The sequence below is a fragment of the Pseudopipra pipra genome, chromosome 1 (assembly GCF_036250125.1).
Source record: "Pseudopipra pipra isolate bDixPip1 chromosome 1, bDixPip1.hap1, whole genome shotgun sequence".
Classification (NCBI taxonomy): domain Eukaryota; kingdom Metazoa; phylum Chordata; class Aves; order Passeriformes; family Pipridae; genus Pseudopipra; species Pseudopipra pipra.
Window position 1 is genome coordinate 153,483,966 of NC_087549.1, and position 19,459 is coordinate 153,503,424.

General features: G+C 51.4%; 1 protein-coding gene across 3 annotated transcripts in view; it reads right to left on the minus strand.

Moving 5' to 3' along the window:
* Nucleotides 1–353: 353 nt before the first annotated feature.
* The window catches only part of GJC2 (gap junction protein gamma 2), a 37,483-nt gene continuing 18,377 nt past the window's right edge, over nt 354–19,459 (minus strand). For 2 of the 3 annotated variants that reach the window (XM_064639755.1, XM_064639761.1), the window contains one exon: nt 354–6,656. In XM_064639755.1, the coding sequence (XP_064495825.1) occupies nt 5,389–6,636 (1,248 nt within the window). In that variant the 5' untranslated portion in view covers nt 6,637–6,656 and the 3' untranslated portion in view covers nt 354–5,388. Of the gene's footprint in view, nt 6,657–10,504; nt 10,910–19,459 lie in introns of those variants that run through there. The other variant, XM_064639767.1, reaches the window with a different exon arrangement.

Genomic DNA, 19,459 nt, shown 5'->3' on the forward strand with positions numbered 1-19,459 from the left:
TGTGTGGAAAGTCAGGCTCTCTCACAAGTGCTTTCCCATCGTTTGCTCAGCCTGAATCATCAGTTTCTCCCAGATTCCCCAAAGTTTTCTTGCTTTTGGGAGCGCAGGCTTTCCTCAGCAGTTTGAGCTCCGTGCCTGAAGGAACTGCAGGCAGTGATTCATCAGGGAGACAACGCATCCCAAACAACTAGAAGGTCAACTGCTTCTTAAGGCAAAACTATTTTGCAATGATTTATAGCCATATCGGGGGAAAAAAGAGCTCCTCCGTGGCTAAAACAGGCAAATAATGGATTGAGAACAACTTCTTCTCAGCACTCGAGAGCCTTGCTCAAGGAAACATCACAGGCTTTACATAATGTAACAAAATGTAAGTTTTATTCCATATTATTAGTAATGGATGTGGAACAACCAGTTGAAGAGCTGGACTGATGTCTCCTTCTCCTTTGACCAGTGTTTAATATTCTAACTACAGTCCAAGATGTAATAACATTTACACTGAAAAATACTTACAGATTCAACCTCATACTCCAAAAGTTTCTAGTACAAATACAGTTAGTACATAATAATAATAAAAAAAAAATAACAACAACAACAATAAAAATAACAATCCCAGACGCTTTGTAACAGCACAGACTGGTTATGGCCTTGAGTTAAGTTCAAGTATTTCCCAGTGGAATGCAATGCAAGCAAGAAGGTAATCTGGCTTTTACTTGGGACATTCCTGGCCCTGAATGGTAAGAAGAGAAATAGAAGTGTGGGCACTTCATCTGACCAAGTTTAGCAAGAGAGTCAACATTTACAATTAGTTCAGCTGCAGAGCCAAACCTGCCTCGTGTGTGAACAACACTGCAAACTGTAAAAAAGGAAAGCAAAGCACTAATTGTACTATTGGCATTTCTTCCATGGCTGATGCTTCGTGGTTTAACTGAAATTCCTTGAGCTGCTGGTTGGGTTTGGAATGATTCTGATGGGGATTTTGCTCGTGGTTATGCATATTTTCCTGTCTGTCCTTTTCCTCCCCCAGCTGACACGATAAAAGTTGCTCCTCCCCCAAAAGAAGTCATTCCTGCAGAGTCATTAATGCCTTCGTGGCAGTGACTCAGTGGGAAGAGGCAATATCCTAAAGGATTTAGAGGTCACTGAGTGGAGGAGGAAGGGGGAAGTGAGCAACGCAGTATACAGAGTAATAACAATAATAATAATAATAATAATCTTTTCTGTTTCTAGGGCTGTCTGACTTGTGCTGGCTCAGATGGGATCTGGGAGAACCGGGATCCCTCCTCCCCAGGCTCAGAGGAGCCAGTGGTGCCCTCCAGGCTGGCTGGGACCTGTAGGAAACTCTGCATCTCTCCCAGACAGCTCATGACACAGGAGCACTCCTGCTGGGCATGTGCCCTCGTGCTTCAATCCCTGCCAAAACACTTGGAAAACAGGGGAAAGCAGTGTTGGAAGGGATGTTATGCAGGGAAGCACCTCAGGGCTGGCAGATGAGCAGGGATGGCTGAGGGAGGGTGCAGGGAATGGGTACCCCGTGTCACTAAGCAAGGGGGGGTGTATTGATCACCCAACAGTCTGCCCGGGCTCTGGCACTCATCAATACTGCAATTATTGACTCTGCCCATGGAAAACTGCGTGTGAGTGTTCAGTGTGCTGGTGACACCAGCAGGGAGGGGGCTGTGAACCCGCTGCAGGACCCACAGGTCACCCAGAACCCCAGGACTGTAGTGGGACAGTAAAAAAAGCAGTTTGAAGGAGGGCAGGAGGGTCCCAAAAGTACAACCACACATCTGGAGAGGGGAGCAATCCCCATGCCTGCAGAGGATGGGGTTTTGGGGAGGACCAGGGTGGCAGAGGGATGCGTGGAGAGGAGAGGGAAGGTGGCCCCAGGACTGGCACTGCCACACCACTGGGAAGATGTGGAATGGTTGGCGTTGGTTCAAAGACACCAGGGAAAACCACACTAGAAAAGCAGCCCTTGGAGAAAGGTTGATGAGGCTGGAGTTGTTTGGCTTAAAGCAGATTTGAGGATGGAAACAATCTTCAAACACCCAAAATATGCAGATGTTAAAAGCATGAGACATTCTCCATTGCTGAGGGGAGGAGACACCAGGGGTTGCAGTGAGGAGGGTTCATGTTACCCATTAAGGAGTCATTTGATGGTGGCAAGTTGGCAAGAAGATCCATGGTCTTTTCCCAACCCTGCTGCTCCAAGTGTCTCTGAACCTACAGCCACAAAGCCCTGGAATCTCCTCCCATCAGGCACTGACCCCCTGTAACACTGAGGCAGGTAAACCTGCCCTGTAAGAGTGGGTTTGATGAGTTGATCAGGTCTCTGTGACCAGGTTTGGGGTTTTTTGGCTTAAAATCTGTGCCCTGCTTTCCCCACAGCGAGACATTTGCCAGGATTGTTTCCTGAAGGAAGAGCAAGGGATGCACATTCCCATCCCTTGGTGACTCAGCAGTGAACCTGCAGGTCAGCAGGAGCTGAGGGGAACATCTGAGTCACTGGGAAATGCTCGGGTCACATCTGGGGCTCAGGGAGATGTCACTGGTATGGGCAGGACAAATCCAAAATCCAGATTCCTGCACAGGGCAGCACTTCCCAGCGTTGTGTGGGAAGGACGAGTTCACCCAGGGCTGCTCATCCAAAAGGAATCAGAAGAACCCAGGCAGCATCCAACCATGGATCTCCTCAGAGCTTCCATCATTCCTTTGGGATCGTAACTTTAAATACACACTGCTTCCCATGGGACACAGGGCTGGGAATAAAAGAGAAGTCACACTGATGTGGAGGACAACCTTGTGCCCTGGAATGACTAGGGAGAGATTTCCACCCAGGAGCACCTCTCTCTCCTTCCCAGCAGCCTGGGCTGTGGACGTGCAGGCATTTAGGACAGGGGACAGCAGCCCTGTCAGCATCCAGCCTCTCCTGCTCTGCCCAGCACACCCCCAGCCAGGAGAGAACACAAGGACAAACAGCACAGTTGGATATGTTTGTCTCCCCACCACTGTGGTGTGAACTTCCTGAGCCTTTCCTGCAAAATTCCCAGCAGAAAGGGGTGGATGTGTGCTACTGCCACGGCTGGGGGGATGTGCTGATCCTCCTCCTCGATGCATTTTGGAGGGGAAGATCTCCAGCAGTGAGAGCAAACAGCATTCCAGGCATTTTACCAATGCCTTCAGCAGGACCAGGAACAAGCCTGGAAGTCTTCCCCAGGCTGTTACACAAAGCCACACTGACTATTTGCAGCTGGATACCTTGTAGGGTGTTTCTCTGCTTCCTTTTTAATTCCACTTTTTGTTCCCTAAAGGCATAGAGCAGCTCAGCTGAGGTTCCCAGGAGATGAAGGGCATATCCAAATTTTCTGCCTGTTCCTCAGAACGGCCAAAGGGCCTGGACACAACAGGCATCCTCAAGGCTTTCAGGGACTGATCTCAAGGACATGATAGTGATGCCCAGCAAGAAATTCTGTAAATCCAATGGAGAAAAAATACTGGTCCAGGGACCTGGATGTGACTTTGGGTGGCTGGCACAGCCCTGAGGGAGCAGCTCAACACAGGGACAGTGCTGTGTTAGGGAGGATTGACTTCTTTTGTGTTAGGCTTGATCTTGAAGGCTCTGCCTATTTGGGTTCTCCATGGTGAGGAATCAGCCACGGGATTATTGGGAGGTTGTGAGAGCATCTGCCAAGCCACAGGTATCTTGGGAACATCTCAGGGATCAGACTCTCTCTGGTAGAGTTGGGCAGCTCCTGGTTTCAGCCTCTGCCACTTGGCAGGAGATGCTCCCTGTGCTCTCAGTGCTGAGCTTTTCTTTCTGTAGGGGAAAAAAGCCACAGCCCCAGAGCTGTGCAGGAGACGTGGGATGGAACCACCCTGACAAAGCACATCGCAGCACCAGGAGGAGCCTTGGAGCTCAGCAGCTTTCAACATGCCCCCAGAGTACTGCAAGTGCAGAAAAACCACCCTAAAAACAAGCCAAGCTGAAAAAAACACCCCACAAACTGAGGAAAAACTTCCTGCTGCCATCCTGGTCCTGTCCCCACCGAAGCTAGATCTCCTGCAAAGCCCCTCAAGGAAGTGTGGAAAAGCTCCCCATGGCCCAGGTGAGGCTGGAGGCTGAAAGCCCAGCAACTGCTCCAGGATGAGATCAGCCCCAGCCCTGGAGCAGCTGGGTTTTCCCAGGGGAGGTGGAAGGCTGTAAAATGACCAGAGGGTTGATATTACATTTACATATATCTCTCTATGTCTATATTCACACACACATGTTCATATGTGTCTGTATATATACGTACAGGTACACACACACACACCATAGACACACTATGCATAGATCTGCCTTTGCCACTATTTATAAGGGTTTGATTCATCAGAAAAACAAACTTACCACCAGAGATCTTCCTTGATTCATCAAAAAAACCCCAGATTTGCCAACTGAGATCTTCCTTGATTAATCAGAAAAACCAAATTTGCCGACGCCGACCTTCCAACCTCTACTTAAACTCAGCAAATAAAGAAGCCTAAACCCTCTACGCTTTTTGTTTTCCTGGTTGCATAAAGGCACTTTCTGATGATGTGAAGCAGCAGTTTGTTAAAAAAAAACTCTGTAACTGCAAGGGTTCCCATCACATCTGTAGCAAGGGCTACACAGGCACCGGTAGGATGCAGTGTCACTGCTCGCTCCTGCTCCGGAGGGTTGGAGCAGATCTGCTTTTTGCTTCGATGCAGAGGAATAAAAGATGAAACCTTCAGTGCTGGGCTGTTCTTAGGGCTCTCTGAGTGAGACAGTCGCCGTGTTCCTGCCCCATAACCTGATGTGGGTGCCAGCCCCTGGCTTGCAGCATCCAACATGATGCCCTGCAAGAGCACCCGCCAATCCAGGCAGGACGCCGTGTCGTGAAGGTCCGTGCAATATGTCAGTTGTCCTCATATCAGGGGATCGGAAATTAATTTGATTACGGGTATTTAGTAATTAAATGCCGCCTGACCTGCAGCCCTCAAGCCTTGCCGTGCAGGAGGGCGGCTGCTCGTGCCAGCCTGACCTCCCTCCTGAGCCACCAGCAGCTCCACGTCCCACCACAGCGCATTGTCCATCCCTGCTGGGGGCTCCGGTGGTGGCCGAAGGGGTGGGAGGTGCAGGGGGGGTTGCTGTTACTCACTGGAGGTTCCCAGCTGGAGAACACGTTGGAAACAGGGAAGAAATGTCTTTTGTTAACACCTTGGAAGACAGCACTAAACTGGTCTGAAATTCCTTCTCTCTCTCTCTCGACTTCCACACAAAAACTGTGCCTGTGCCCAGCGAAACGAACGCAAGGTAACGCCAAAAACCAGAGACAAACCAAAATAAACCCCCCCCACTTATGCTGCCCCCTCACCTCTTCCACAAAGTTATATCCACACAGACGTCTTCCCATCCTTACTGCTGGAGCTCCCCTTCTCCAAGGAGGCCTTGGGTTTAGCACCTTGTTTCTCCTGGGCGGTGTTGGCCCTGTTCTGCTCCACCACCGTGCCCCCCGAGGCGGGACTGCTGGTCCTGGAGGGCTGGGTGTTGGCCTGGGTGCTGCTGTAGCTCTGGAACGCGATGTCCAGCTGCTCCTGGGCCACCCGCAGGTGCTTGTGAAGGGTGGACAAATCCGCCGGGAGGTTCTCGTCCGGGCTGGTGCACTGCTGCTCCTGGGCCACGTTGGCCAAGTTCTGCTCGTGGGCCATCAGGCTGTTGGGGATCTTGGTGGACTTCTCCGACTTCACCACCAGGTTGTACTCGGGGGGGCAGGAGATGTTCTTTGGGTAGGCGTAGTTGTAGGGCGGCTGCCTGAAGCTGTTGATTTTCCGGTTGCGGATGGCGTCGCGGATGGTCCCGAAGCCCAGGTGGAACATCTCACACATGTTCAGCAGCAGGCACAGGCAGCTCACCACGTACATCACCAGGAGGAAGATGGTCTTCTCCGTCGGCCGGGACACGAAGCAGTCCACGGTGTGAGGGCAGGGCACCCTGTTGCAGACGTAATACGCCTCCACCTCGAAGCCGTAGAGCAAATACTGCCCTATCAAAAAGCAAACCTCGAAGGAAGCCCTGGTGAGCAGCTGGAAGACGTAGATCTTCATCAGTCCCTCCTGCTGGATGCGCCTCCTCCCGTCGTGCTTCTGCGGCTCCTTGCACTTGGGCTTGGCTTTGGCCTTCTCGTGCTCCGCCGCGTCGTCCGAGATCATGGGCTCCTCCTCGTCGGCCTCCATCGCGTCCTCCATGTTGCGCACGGCCTGCCAGTTCAGGGCAAACTGCTTCTTCTTCTTGAACCCCTTGAACTTCTTCTCCTCCTCGGCCGAGCGGGCGATCCTGTGGATGGCGTAGCCCAGGTACATGACGGAAGGGGTGGAGATCACGATGATCTGGAAGACCCAGAACCTGACGTGCGACAGCGGCGCGAAGGCGTCGTAGCAGACGTTGTCGCAGCCCGGCTGCTTCGTGTTGCAGGTGAACTTGCTCTGCTCATCGGAGTAGATGGACTCGCCCCCCACCGCGGTCAGGACGATGCGGAACACGATGAGCACGGTGAGCCAGACCTTCCCCACGAAGGTGGAGTGATTGTGAATCTCTTCTAGCAGGCGGGTGAGGAAGCTCCAGCTCATGTTGGTCATAAGGGCTACTCAGTTATAACCTGCAGGAAAAGGGGGGGGGGGGATAAAAAGCATGGTTTTGTGAGGTCACATCTTGTGTCAGCCACGGGGAGGCCAGAAGGACCAGGGCAGGGATTGTCCCCCCCTGTGCTGGGCACTGGTGAGGCCACACCTCAAATCCTGGGGGCAGTTTTGGGCCCCTCATGACAAGAAAGACATGGAGGGGCTGGAGCGTGTGCAGGAAAGGGAAGGAGCTGGGAAGGGGCTGGAGCACCAGGAGCAGCTGAGGGAGCTGGGAGGGCTCAGCCTGGAGAAAAGGAGGCTCAGGGGGGACCTTCTCCCTCCCTACAACTCCCTGAGAGGAGTGGGGAGCAAGATGGGGGTCGGGCTCTGCTCCCAGATAACAAGTGGAAAGGACAAGAGGAAATTGCCTCAGTTTGCACCAGGGGCAGTATTCCACTCCAGATTTTTAGCCATAAGCTGCCCAGAGAGGTTACATTTTATTAAAGACTTTTTAAAAGCCCTTTGGTTTCCTATAACCTCAAATTAGCCTCTGGACAAAGAGTCACACACTCTTCTCCAAGAGAAGTTCTTTTAATTTAGTGAGAAAAAAACAAGATATTTTGGCAAAAGGTTTTACAGGAGGAAAATACAACCAAGAAAGAAATATTTCTTTTCCAACCTAAATGATTCTGCGGGATAAACTCACTCGCACAACATGGGTTCAAGGGCCTGAGCTGAAAGCAGGAGCAGAGGGTGCTGCCCACATCACAGAGACTTGCACTGCTGCAATACCCTTCATTAGCAAACCCAGAAAAATGCAAAGAATCAGTGAAAGAATGGGAATATTTATGTTTACAGGCCGCTGGCCCTTTTAAGTCCCTTTTGAAAAAACAAAACAAAACAAAACTTTAATCAAATGCAGATTGTTTCAAAAATAAACCTTGAAAAAGCTTTCAAGAGAAACCCGTGTATTTATCAGAAGACCTGGACAGCTGGGGAGGAAGAGCTTGTAATAACCATTCTGTGTTTAGCTTAACTTGCAGTGGGACCTCAGCCCAAGCTCCTTGGGTGACTCCAGGCATCACTAAAGACAGGAGGCTTTTTACTGCTTGACTGGCACAGCCCTGACAGATGCCTGGAGGTGAGAGTGACAGGGAAAATATCACAGACCTAGAGAGCACTGGAAGGAGAAAAAGAGAGAGAGAAGTGAGAGGGAAGAGAAGGGGCTGTTGTCCATGTGTGGAAAGAGTGTTGACATCAAACCTAACCCTCCATGCTGGGTGAGCATGGCTGAGTGAGGATGAAGATCTAAGGTGGGGAAATGATCATAGAATCACAGAATCCTATAATTTTTTGGATTGGAAGGGATTTTAAAGATCATGTAGTTCCAAGCCCCTGCCCTGGGCAGGGACACCTTCAACTAGACCAGGTTGCTCCAAGTCCCGTCCACCCTGGCTTGATGATGCCACGAGACAAGAGCGAGGTCCCAACTTGGCTTTGCACCACTGGAGACACAAAATTGTGGGGTTTCCATGGTCCAGATCCAGGCTTTGATCCCGCTGCCCGTGCCAGGCACAGCGTGGGAGCAGCCACAGGCACAGCCCCACACGGGAGCGGGAAGGGAAACGTGCCTTGCTCTGTTCTCCACCCCAAGCCTTCCTGGAATGTGGCTTTGCTTTAGGACAGGAGCCAAGCAGGGCTGGTTTGCCCCAGGAGGCAGCACCGTCCCAGCCTCGAGATGCAGCGAAATTCCTGTGCTGTCGAGGGCTCTCGAGAGCAGCAGATGGAATTTTCTAACCCTGCTATTTCCAGATCAAACGAATCCCCTGCGAACCCAAACCCCCGCGTCTTCACACGCCGGGCTGGGCCTGTGGGAGCTCTGCAGATGGTGTTGTTCCTGTCCTGCAGCTGGAGAAACTGAGGCAGGGAGAACTTCTGGGTAATAAGCAAGGAGAAGGGTTGGGGAAGTTCTCCTCTCTGCCCTCAACTTGCCTGGTGAAGAACAACAGCCCCCAAAGCTGCCGGGACCAGAATCCCCACCTCCTGCCCCAAAAGTGATGCCTTGGACCCAACGGTCAGCATAGAAACACTGTGCAGGTGAATGTGGAAAGCAACCCCCATGGAGATATTTAATGGGGAATTTGGGTTTATTCAGGGGTGAAATGGGAAAAAATATCCCCTTTGAGTGCCTCTTTTTGCTTCTTTGCAGTGGGTACATCCTGAAGTGTCTTTAACCCTTCCCTTGTTGTGTTCACATGCAAATATGGGTGAAATGGGGCATTACATGATTTGTAGGATTAATCCAGGCACTCAGCCAGGCTCTAGCTGACTGGGGGGCTGGGAAGGGAAGACCCTGCTGGGTGTGGGACACCCGGGTCTGCCCGAGGCTTGAGGACACATCAGCTTCACCTGCTCAGCCCCCACCGGCTCCCACATGCACCCCCAAATAACTGCAAGCCCCAAATTGTCCCTAAAGATGCACTTCAAATGTCCTGTAGAGCAGTTCATTCAAAATTCAGGGCTCACCTAAAGGGTTTCTGAGGATAATTTGCCATTTTAGGACTGTTACTCACAGACATGATTCTCAAAGCTCCAACTCACCTCCCAGCAGCTGTTTGATGGGGCTGGGAGGGTCTGACCGAGGTAATGATGGCTTTTGGAGTAAATATTCAAGTTTTGAACTGGTTGTTAGCAAAGCACCCACTGTCTCCTCTGGGAGACACGTTTTAGAAAGGAGTCCCTGACAGCTCCCAAACTTCCTGAGCCAAGGAAAAGGAAAGAAATTGGTAGATAACACAAGTGGAGGGTTGTTACTTTGGGAAGAACATCTCTGGCCACCAGCCACCAGCTCGAGGTGCTGGTCCTGCCCGCTGACACTGCAGCTCAGCCCTCTGTGCACATCTGGATCTGCAGGAACATCTACAGGAAGCAGCCACGAGCTGTTCCTGTGCCCCTGGGACCCCTCTGCGTGGGATCACACCTGGATGTCACACTCCTGTGTGCCCACCCACCCTCCTGGCATCGGATCTGAGAGCGGGAGCTGAAGAAAACAAGTTAAAACCCCTCCTACAATCAGTCAGTTCAGTTGAACTTCCAGTGCTTTTTGTGGCTCACTGGCTACAAAGACCACACTAAGAGACTTCAATGCCTTTAATTGCTCGAGTGGGGGTTAGTGCACCGTGATAATCTGGGACCAATCATATGGCAAACAAGCTTCCAAGGAAAGATTTGTTCTCAGTGCTGATGGATAGGATGCTACCAGGAAAAAGACTGTCTTTTCTCTTCACAGTGCCAACTAGAAAAGCACTGAAAATGGATTTTTACATCTTTCCACGAGATCTAATTCCTTCATGCAGCGGGGAATGTTACACAGTCTGGGGGAAAAAAACCCAAACCTGTGTGGATCTGCAGCAGGTAGATGGATTGGATTAGGTGATTCATGAAGCTCATTATCTACCAAATAAATGACCCATCGTCCCTCTGGCTTTGAAATCCATTCATTCAATCATCCATCTTCACACGTCACCTCCAGATTAGGTGACACACAGGGCACAAGTTTCACTCCAAGACAGCAGCACAGCAGGAACCGGGCTGCTCAAACCACCAGAAACACCTAAAGTAGTCAAAATCATGTGTAGCCAGGTACAGGAATGAGCCTTTGGCTCCACATTCTCATCACAGTGAATTCCCAAAACTTGCTGATCCCCTCTAACACAATCACAGGCACAACTATTAGACCTGGGCAAAAAAACTTTTAAAACCCGAGTTTAAAGTAAACCAAAGGGAGAAAAGAAATTACCCAGCGCTAGCTGGACGCCTTTCTTTTCTGCACGGTTGCTTAAACCGCGGGGAAAACAATGGGGAGGGGGGAAAAAAATCTACTTACAGAGACATGGTGCTTCCCGCGGTGGCTCCACCGACATTCCCGTGCCTTGCCCCCGAAAAACTCCCGCTGCCGCGGTCCAGCCCCGCCCCAGCGGCTGGAAAGAGCAGCTCCAGGGAAGTATTTAATGTTGCTGTCAGACCCCGCCTCTGTGGCATCCCCCGCCGGGAGGTCCTGCCCGACCCCCGGGCACGACCCCACCGCGGCTCCCGGCGCTTCCCACCTCGCCAAGGAGGGAGGAGAAGGAGGGAAGGCGCTGGATAAATAACGCCGGGGGAAGAAGAGAGGGGGGCACCGGTTTTAAATCCAAACAAGCCGCCGGGGCTGGCTTTAGGAACGCTGCCTGGAAATTCCGCCGCCGAGCTCTGGAGCTCGGTTGGAAGTAAATTAATAGCATCGGCTTGTGGCGCTGGTAACAGATTTGTAAGACGGAGAGCGTGACTAATAGGGAACATGTGGAAAACACGCTTTGGCAAAGGTTCCTTGCCTGTTGGGGGCGAAAAAATAACAAAAACAAAACAAAACAAAAAAATAAGAAAGAAAGAGGGAAGGCTCGCTAGCAGGAAAAACCACCCTGGAGCTCCTGCTTTGCTGCTCCCCCAGGCAAGGCTGTCCCTGGAAGAGGTGGAGCTCCTCTCTCCGGGCTGGTGGCTGGAGCAGAGAGCAGGTGAAGGGTGGGGAAGGGGGTCTGAGCACACACTGAGGCTTTCCGGCTTCTTTGCAGGAGCAATGATTAACAAGAAGTAGGATGGGAGTGCACGGGAAGCCTAAGCCAGGTGGGTTTCAAGAAGAAAACCTCCATCCTGGTGCTCCAAGGAGCACCTCTCGTCCCTGCTCCATCCGTGGGGAGCTTTGGCATTGCCATCCCAGCAGGGTCAAGGCTCTGGGTGTCTGCTGAGATGGAAATGGGGAGTCAAGGCAGAAGGTCTATCCAAGGGATGGAGAAGGAAGGCACAGCAGCAGCCAAGGCATGGAAAGGATCAGATCCAGTCCCTGAGGGCACAAAGCACGGGAAGATGTTTAGATGCATTTCATTTAAGGGGAAGGTTGGGAACCACATGGTTTATCAGGAACTTTCATCCCTGGTCCTGACAAAGCAGGATATTCATCCTGCTGTCAGACCTCTGGTTTCCCAAAGAGCTTGAACAGACGTGGAGGGCAATTCCTGCTCACTGGAGGATCTGGAACCAACAGCCCTCAAGGCTCTAAGTTATAAACTAATTACTCACTGACAGTGATACATTATATACTAATTACTCATACACAGTGGTAAGTTAATTCACTGCTTGGAGTTAGTCATCTGAGACAGGCAAGTGGAAAAGCCCTGTCAGCTAAGTCAGGTGCAGGGGAAACCACATCCTTGTGGGAATAAGCCACACCAGGGAAACCAAGTTTTGGGAGGCATTTTGGGGAAATAAGGAGTTTAATTATCACAATTTATCACAACCCTGGCTTCATGCTTCAACTGCAGCACACGGCACAGCAACAACCTGCACTCTCAAAGGACGGAGGGAGCTGGTTTCAGAGGAGAGCACCAGGGCTGGAGATCTCCAAAAACCCCCAGCCTCCCTGGAGATCTCCCATTGGGATCCCTTTGGGAGGGTGAAAACATGCACAGGCTGAGGCCACATTACCCCTGCGTGTTGCTGGGGTTGGCTTTGGCCTCCAGGGATCTCCTTCCCCTCATGGTCCTTCAAGTCTGGGCGCGGTGTGGTGGGGGTCACCTCATGGTCACCTCCAAAGGGGTCACTGGATGGTCTTTGGGTGCATCCCCCACAAGGAGGGACCCCACAGCTTCCAGCACATGTCCCACCACCTCCTAAAAAACCAGCCCTGTGAGATCCATCAGGCCTGAGGGGCGGCCACCAAGGTCTCATTCCCATCAAAGAGTTGTGCTGAAACTCCCGCCCGCTCCAGGCGGTGCAGGACGGAGCTGTGGGGAAGTATTATTAGTTATTTAAAAATAACCAGCTGAGAACAACTCCCAGGCTCTGCAGGACTTCAGGCAGCAGCTCAGAGATAAAAAGGCAGCTCGGCGTGGTCCCGGTCCCGTGGGTCACACAGATTTTCCAGGCCCTTTGCTTTCCGACCGCGTGGGTTTATTTACAAACGCAGCGATTGCTGCCTGGTGGAAGTTTTTTGGGGGCATCTGTGCTCCAGGCAAGCCAGGCAACATCTGCTCCTGCTCCAGCTGAGGCCCAGCCTCTCCAGCCACCCCAGTGGCAGGGACTGAGTGGTTCCCACCACCAAAGCATCACCCAGGCAAGGAGGCAGAAGGCTGGAGGGAGAGCCAGAAATGAATGTACAGGGAAAACCCACCCCTGCAGCATCCCATGCCCTCAATTTAATGCTTGGCATCGAGAAAAGGGGAAGAAAAGAGAGGAGACAGAGGGGAAAAGATGTGATGAAGCCTTGTATAATTCAGGCCGCTGCTGCTGGGAGTCACCTCTGCAGGTCACCTCTCCCCCAGGCACCGTTTGTGTTTCAGAGCAGGGATCTATACATATTTATTTAAATGTCCCATTGAAATAAATAAGTGCTGTCACAAATGATAATGAGACCTGGTGTAACATCTCCCTGCTGCGTCAGTGCTGAGCAGGGACCATAATTGTCCACTCTGGGCACAAACCTCCAAAGCTCTGCACTGGGTTGTGCTGACAGCTCATTTTCCTCTCTGATTTTCCCCTTCTGGATATTTATTTGTTCAGCTTTTAAGCTGAATGAAATGAAGACACATTTTGCAAATGATGAGCCTGTTTTTTTAAAACATGACCCAGGAAGAAGCATCACAGACTTGGGATAAATGTCACAAAACTGAAATAAATTAAGAATGTCAGGTTTTACCTTGTTGGAAATTGGGATTTTGAGATGACAGAATTTCATGCCTGAGAAGCAAAAATGCTTGAGCACCACAAGCGAGGGCAAATGCTGAAGGAAATCTTATTTTAAATCTTATCTTTTCCTCTTGGATTAACTTCTCTAACCTTTTCTCCCTGACTCTCAGACGTGGGATGCAGGACAAATCCTCACCCTTGGTGGCTGTGGGTGCCATCCACTTTGTGAGGGAAAGTATGGCAAAGGACCTGCTAAAAAAAGGAATACTGGACTTGGAAAATACTGTGATCTTTTACACAGTCTTAAAGTTCACTGAACTGTGTTATTTATTTGACATTTGTAGTGGCTCATTCCCAGGCAGCCCTTGGTTGACAGAACCAGGTAAACCTGCAGAGAACACCAGAATGGTTTGGGCTGGGGGGGACCTTAAAGATCCTGTAGTTCCAAACCTGGATGTCCCAGGGATCTGCCCAGGAGCTGCAGAGCAGAGACAGGAGGGAGCAGATGGGAAAGGCCCCAGTGCTGTTCAACTCAGCCATGCCAGCCAAGGACTTCCAGGCTCCCTTTCCATCCCACCACACTCCCAACTTTACGCAGGAAAACATCCCTTCCTCCTTCACACAGAGCTCTGGGGGTTCTCCAAGATTTGGGACTAATCAGGGCTCCCATCCCCGGAACTCAGCCAAAACTTTAACTCTCCTAAAAACCCAATTCACAGGCAGCAGAAAAAGCTGTGCCAGGAGCTGCTGCTAAAATCTGCCCCATCACAAACCTCTATGAGGACCTTTCAGGACAGAGGTGACAACAATCCCAGTGCAAACGTGTCATCTGGGTGACAGAGAGACAAGGGCTCTTCCTATTCACCCTCAGGCTGATCTTTGGATGAACCCAGGAAGGTTTTGATCTGGATCAGGATGATGTGGTTGGTCTCTGGCTCTTTGCAAGAGAAAATGTGATCTCACACGTTTTTCCAAAGCCTGTGGGGATTTTGGCTGCTTAATAAAGGCTGTTTGGGCACGAGGTGAAGGCTGTTTTCTTCTGTCCACTCTGCAAATGTAAACTCGGAATTTCCATGAAATTTGGGCCATGGTTGTGCCTCAGTTAGCCCAGAAGACGGGTCAGAACATGGAATTTCCGTGGAGCTTGCATTGGTTTCTGTCTGGAGCAAAAAGCCAATGCTGTTAGCAGAAAGAATAACACTTCAGCTGGGAAACAGGGAAAGGTTTCCTTTGGATATCACTGAGTGATAGGTAAAAGCACTTCACTTCGAAAACGATGAAAAAATTAATCTGATATAGTTAAAAACAATAAGATCTAAATTCCAAAGCACAAAAAAACAGAGGAAGCATTTAAACCTGGGCTGGAGAGCAGAAGGGATTTATTCCAGCCCTTCCCAGCTGCAAATTTCGCTGTGATGGACACATTCCTGAGGTAAATTTCAGTGTGGAGAAAAAACACCTTTTTTTTTTTTTTTTTCAGAGGGCAACCTTTCTGCTGAAGTTTTCCAGGGTGGTGAGATAACACAGGGGAGGCCCTGAAAGGTGGCAAGAAGGGACTCACGGGGAGCCCCGGGACGTGGCTCAGCAAAGCCCTTTTATAGCACTTTTTTCCCCCGTGTCTATTCCTGCTCCAAAGAAAATATTCTGCCTCAATAGCCAGGGGTCAAACGGTGCAATTATTCCCCTTCTGTATTTGCTTCCCTTTCCTGAAGTAGCTGGAGGAGGGATGGGAATGAAAGGCCATGTCCAGCCCCGCCCGCCGGGGTCACCCCCGGCGTTAGCGCTGCCCACCTTCCTCCTGCAAACCCATCCTGGCTCCCTGAGCTCTCATAACAGGAAGCAATAAACTTTCCAGCCTGTGAAGCCAAGCCAGGCTTGACTTGCTCCAGTCTTTCCTGAACTCGTACAAAAAGAGTGACAAAAAAATAAAATAAAATAATAAATTCAATTAAAAACCAGGGGAAATCCGTCCCCGTGCAAAGGTCACGGCACGTCGTCTCCTCCCTCCCTGCTCCACGTGGACATTCCTCCATCCACAGTTCACCCAGCAGAGGTGCCTTAATGCAGGCAGGGGCAGAGGAAAAAGGTCAGGGTGCATGGGAAATGTTGGAGAATGCTGGAAAAAAAAGGGCAAACAGACACGGTTTGGGCCGTTCCAGAAAGGTGTGGGTTGGTTGGTTTGGTTTTTTTTTTTTTCCCTTTTTCCCTAACACCTGTGGATAGGCAGAGATGGTGTGTGGGGAGGGAGCTTGGAAGAGCCCCAGGAAAAGGGGGCAGGAGAGGTTGGAAGCTCAGCCACGGCTTCTGGGCTCCATTCAGGACCTGCTGGGTGAGGTCCCTGACTGTTGCCAAGCAGATAAAAGGAACATTTTCCCCTATTTTTCAGCTGCATGAAAACCATATTCCCAATGTCAGTGCAGGAAGAGGGAAGGGGGGTGGGAGCAGCCAGAAAGGCCTTAGGCAGAGCTTGAGGGTAAAGGCAGCAACCCCCCAAAGTGGAGGTGGAGCAGTTGTGTCCTCTGGATCCACACAAACAAAGCACAAGAAGGATGTGGGTCTGTTGGAGCAGGTCCAGAGGAGGCCACGGGGATGCTCCAAGGGCTGGAGCCCCTCTGCTCTGGAGCCAGGCTGGGAGAGCTGGGGGGGTTCACCTGGAGAAGAGAAGGATCCAGGGAGAGCTGAGAGCCCCTTCCAGGGCCTAAAGGAGGCTTAGAAAAGAGGGAGAGGGATATTTTATATTTTATATGGGCAGATTGTGACAGGACAAGGGGAACGATTTTAATTAATCAGGGACACCTTCCACTAGCCCAGGTTGCTCCAAGCCCCATCCAACCTGGCCTTGGACACTTCCAGGGATCCAGGGGCAGCCACAGCTGCTCTGGGCAACCTGTGCCAGGGCCTCACCACCCTCACAGGGAAGAATTTCATCCCAATATCTGATTTAACCTTGTCCTCTGTAATTTTAAAGACATTCCCCCTTGTCCTGTCACTCCAAAGTCCCTCTCCCACTCTCTTGGAGTCCTGTTGGGCACTGGAAGGGGCTCTAAGGTCTCCCTGAAGCCTTCTTTTCTCCAGGCTGAACAATCCCAGTTCTCTCAGCCCTTTCTCATGGGAGAGGTGCTCCATCCCTCTGATCATCCTTGTGACCTTCCTCTGGTGTCCCAATCCCACCATCCAGCACTTTGGAAAGTGCTCTGCTTGCAGGACCTGAGCTCAGGCAGCAGAACTTGGAAGATAAGACAAAATCTTATCTGGCCCATGGTGCGCAAAACACCAAGCCTCTCTGAGAATCCCAACATTTATTCCTGGGACATCTGTTTCCCAATATTTTGGCTTTGGAGAAGCCTCTGACTTGCCAGGTCAGATGGAGCCATAAGAGTGAGGCTGCTCCATGATCCGAGTGTTGTGCAAATGGGGACAAGGGCTGGGGACAGCTGCCAAACCCTCCCTCCACCACAGGAACCCACCCCTGTCCCAGATAAACTCTGCTGCAGAGCTGCCACCCCAAATCACCCAAACACCCTCCTGAGCTCAGCCCTGGACACCAGACCCCTCTGCAAAAAATCCAACATCAACTTCAAAAGGATACTGAAGACAACAGGAGGTTGCCCAGAGAGGTTGTCACTCCCCACCCCTGGAGGAGTTCCAGGCTTGATGGGGCTTGGAGCAACCTGGGACAGTGGAAGGTGTCCCTGCCCATGGCAGGGGGTTGGAACTGGATGAGCTTTAAGGTCCCTCCCAAACCAAACCATTCCATGATTCCATGAAGACAAGAAAGCAAATGCCAGAGCAAAGAGACTGAGATGGCTCTTTATGGCCCACCTCCCCATTATTATTAATTAGACCTAAACATAATTAAAAGGGAAAAGAGAGAGACTCGAACGGGATAAATGAGGAAGCAAAAGGGTGGGATGTGCTCTTGCCAACTGTTCTTAGATAACAGAGAAAACAGAAAATAAAGGAAAATAAAAAAAAAACATCATTACTCCAAGTGCTTTCCTATCCTTCTGGCAGGGATCCCAGCACCAGTAGGGATACTCCTACCCTGCTCACCCAAATATTCCCATACACCATCATCACCAGTAACTATTAACTGTAAAAACCACTAATAAATTCCCCCGTAGGTGATTAAGCACAGATTTAATGACAGAGCCGTATTTTCATGCAGAAAAGAGGAGGATGAGGGAGGAGTGCCCGGAGCAGTGCCTGGGTGAGGGACACGGTACCTTCCCGGAGCCCTGGGATGGAGCATCGGCGGAGCCTGGACGGTCTGATCCAAAGGGAGCACGGGCTGGGAAAGGGATGGGAGCCTTCCTGGACGTGTTTACATAGGTGGGCCCCCCCCTGCTGACGCTGGAGAGGTCACAGCTCCTGCCTCACCTCTGGAGCCACCGGCTGCCCCGTGCCAAGAAGAGAGACCACGTGTCTCCTCATCCCCAAAGCGTGCAGGGCTGGAGGGGGTGGGATCAGTGTCCCTCTGTCCCTTCTGGAGATACTGAGGTGGAACAGGTGCCCCCAGGCTGGCAGCCAGGTGGGATTGGAGCCAGTCCCACCTGGCCCTGGGCCATGCTGGAAGCAAAGGTTGGCTCTGAGATGTGCAGTGCTGGAGGTCCGAGCCCTCGGGCTTCCAGTGGGGCACTGGCAGCACCTTCTGCACCCCCTCCACCATGCTGGGCATGGGCACAGACCTGCCTGTCTGCCAGGCTGGGCAACCAACTGTCCAAACCCTACATTGGCACCACCAAACCCTCCGCCACACCATTATACCCTACACCATATCACTAAACCCTATACCACATCACCAAACCCTACACCACATCACCAAACCCTACACCACATCACCAAACCCTACACCACACCATTAAACCCTACACCACATCACCAAACCCTACACCACATCACCAAACCCTACACCACACCATTAAACCCTACACTGCACCACCAAACCCTCCACCACACCACCAAACCCTACACCACACCATTAAATCCTACACCACATCACCAAACCCTAGACAGGCACCACCAAACCCTACACCACATCATTAAACCCCAGACAGGCACCATCAAAGCTGAACCAGCACCACCATACCCCACACCAGTACCACCAACATCTACACCACATCACCCAAACTACACCACCACTGCCAAACCTACACCAGCACCACCAAAACCCACACCAGCAACGCCAAACCCTACAGCAGAACCACCAAAACCTACACCAGCACCGCCAAAATCTACTCCAGTACCACCAAATCAATGGCAGCACCACAAAAACCTACACCAGCAACCCCAAACCCTACACCAGCACCACCAAACCCTCTAACAGCACCAAACCTATACCAGCACCACCAAACCCTTCACCACACCACCAAACCCTACACCAGCACCCCCAAACCCTCTAACAGCACCAAACTTATACCAGTACCACCAAACCCTACATCACAGCACCAAACCCTACATCAGCCCCCACCAAAACCTACCCCACACTGGTTGTGTCCCTGCTACCCCACAGCCAGGAGGTCTGGGCACCCTCAGAGGACCATTATGGGATGGCACCTTCCTCCCTGTAGGATTTCCCCCTCCCCAGACAGGATCCATCGTGTGGCCCCACTGCAGGAATGCACAGTCCCTTAGAGCCTGAATCCTTAATGACTCTGTGCAGGTCACAGAGTCAGAATCACACATTCCTTAGGGATGGAAGGGGCCTCTGGAGATCATCCCATCCAACCTCCTCCCAAAGCAGGGTCACCTGGAGCAGATGAAACAGGAACGTGCCCAGGTGGGTTTGGGATGTCTCCAGAGAGGGAGACTCCACGCCCTCCCTGGGCAGCTGTTCCAGGGCTCTGCCACCCTCAATGTAAAGAAGTTCTCCCTCACGTTGAGGTGGAACCTCTTGTGGTTTAGTTTATGGCCATTGCTCCTCATCCTGAGCAAAAAAAGGTCCCCAGTCCTGAGGTGAACAGCCCCGCTCGCTGCCCCTCCTGAAGCAGCAGCAGGTTGTGCCCCCACGTGAGCACACAGTCTGCTTCCCAACAGGCTGCTCCAGGGAACGAGCAGCCATAAAAAGCTGGAGAGAAGAAAGGATAATAGGGAATCCAGCTGTGAAAACAAGGACTGAGTCCCT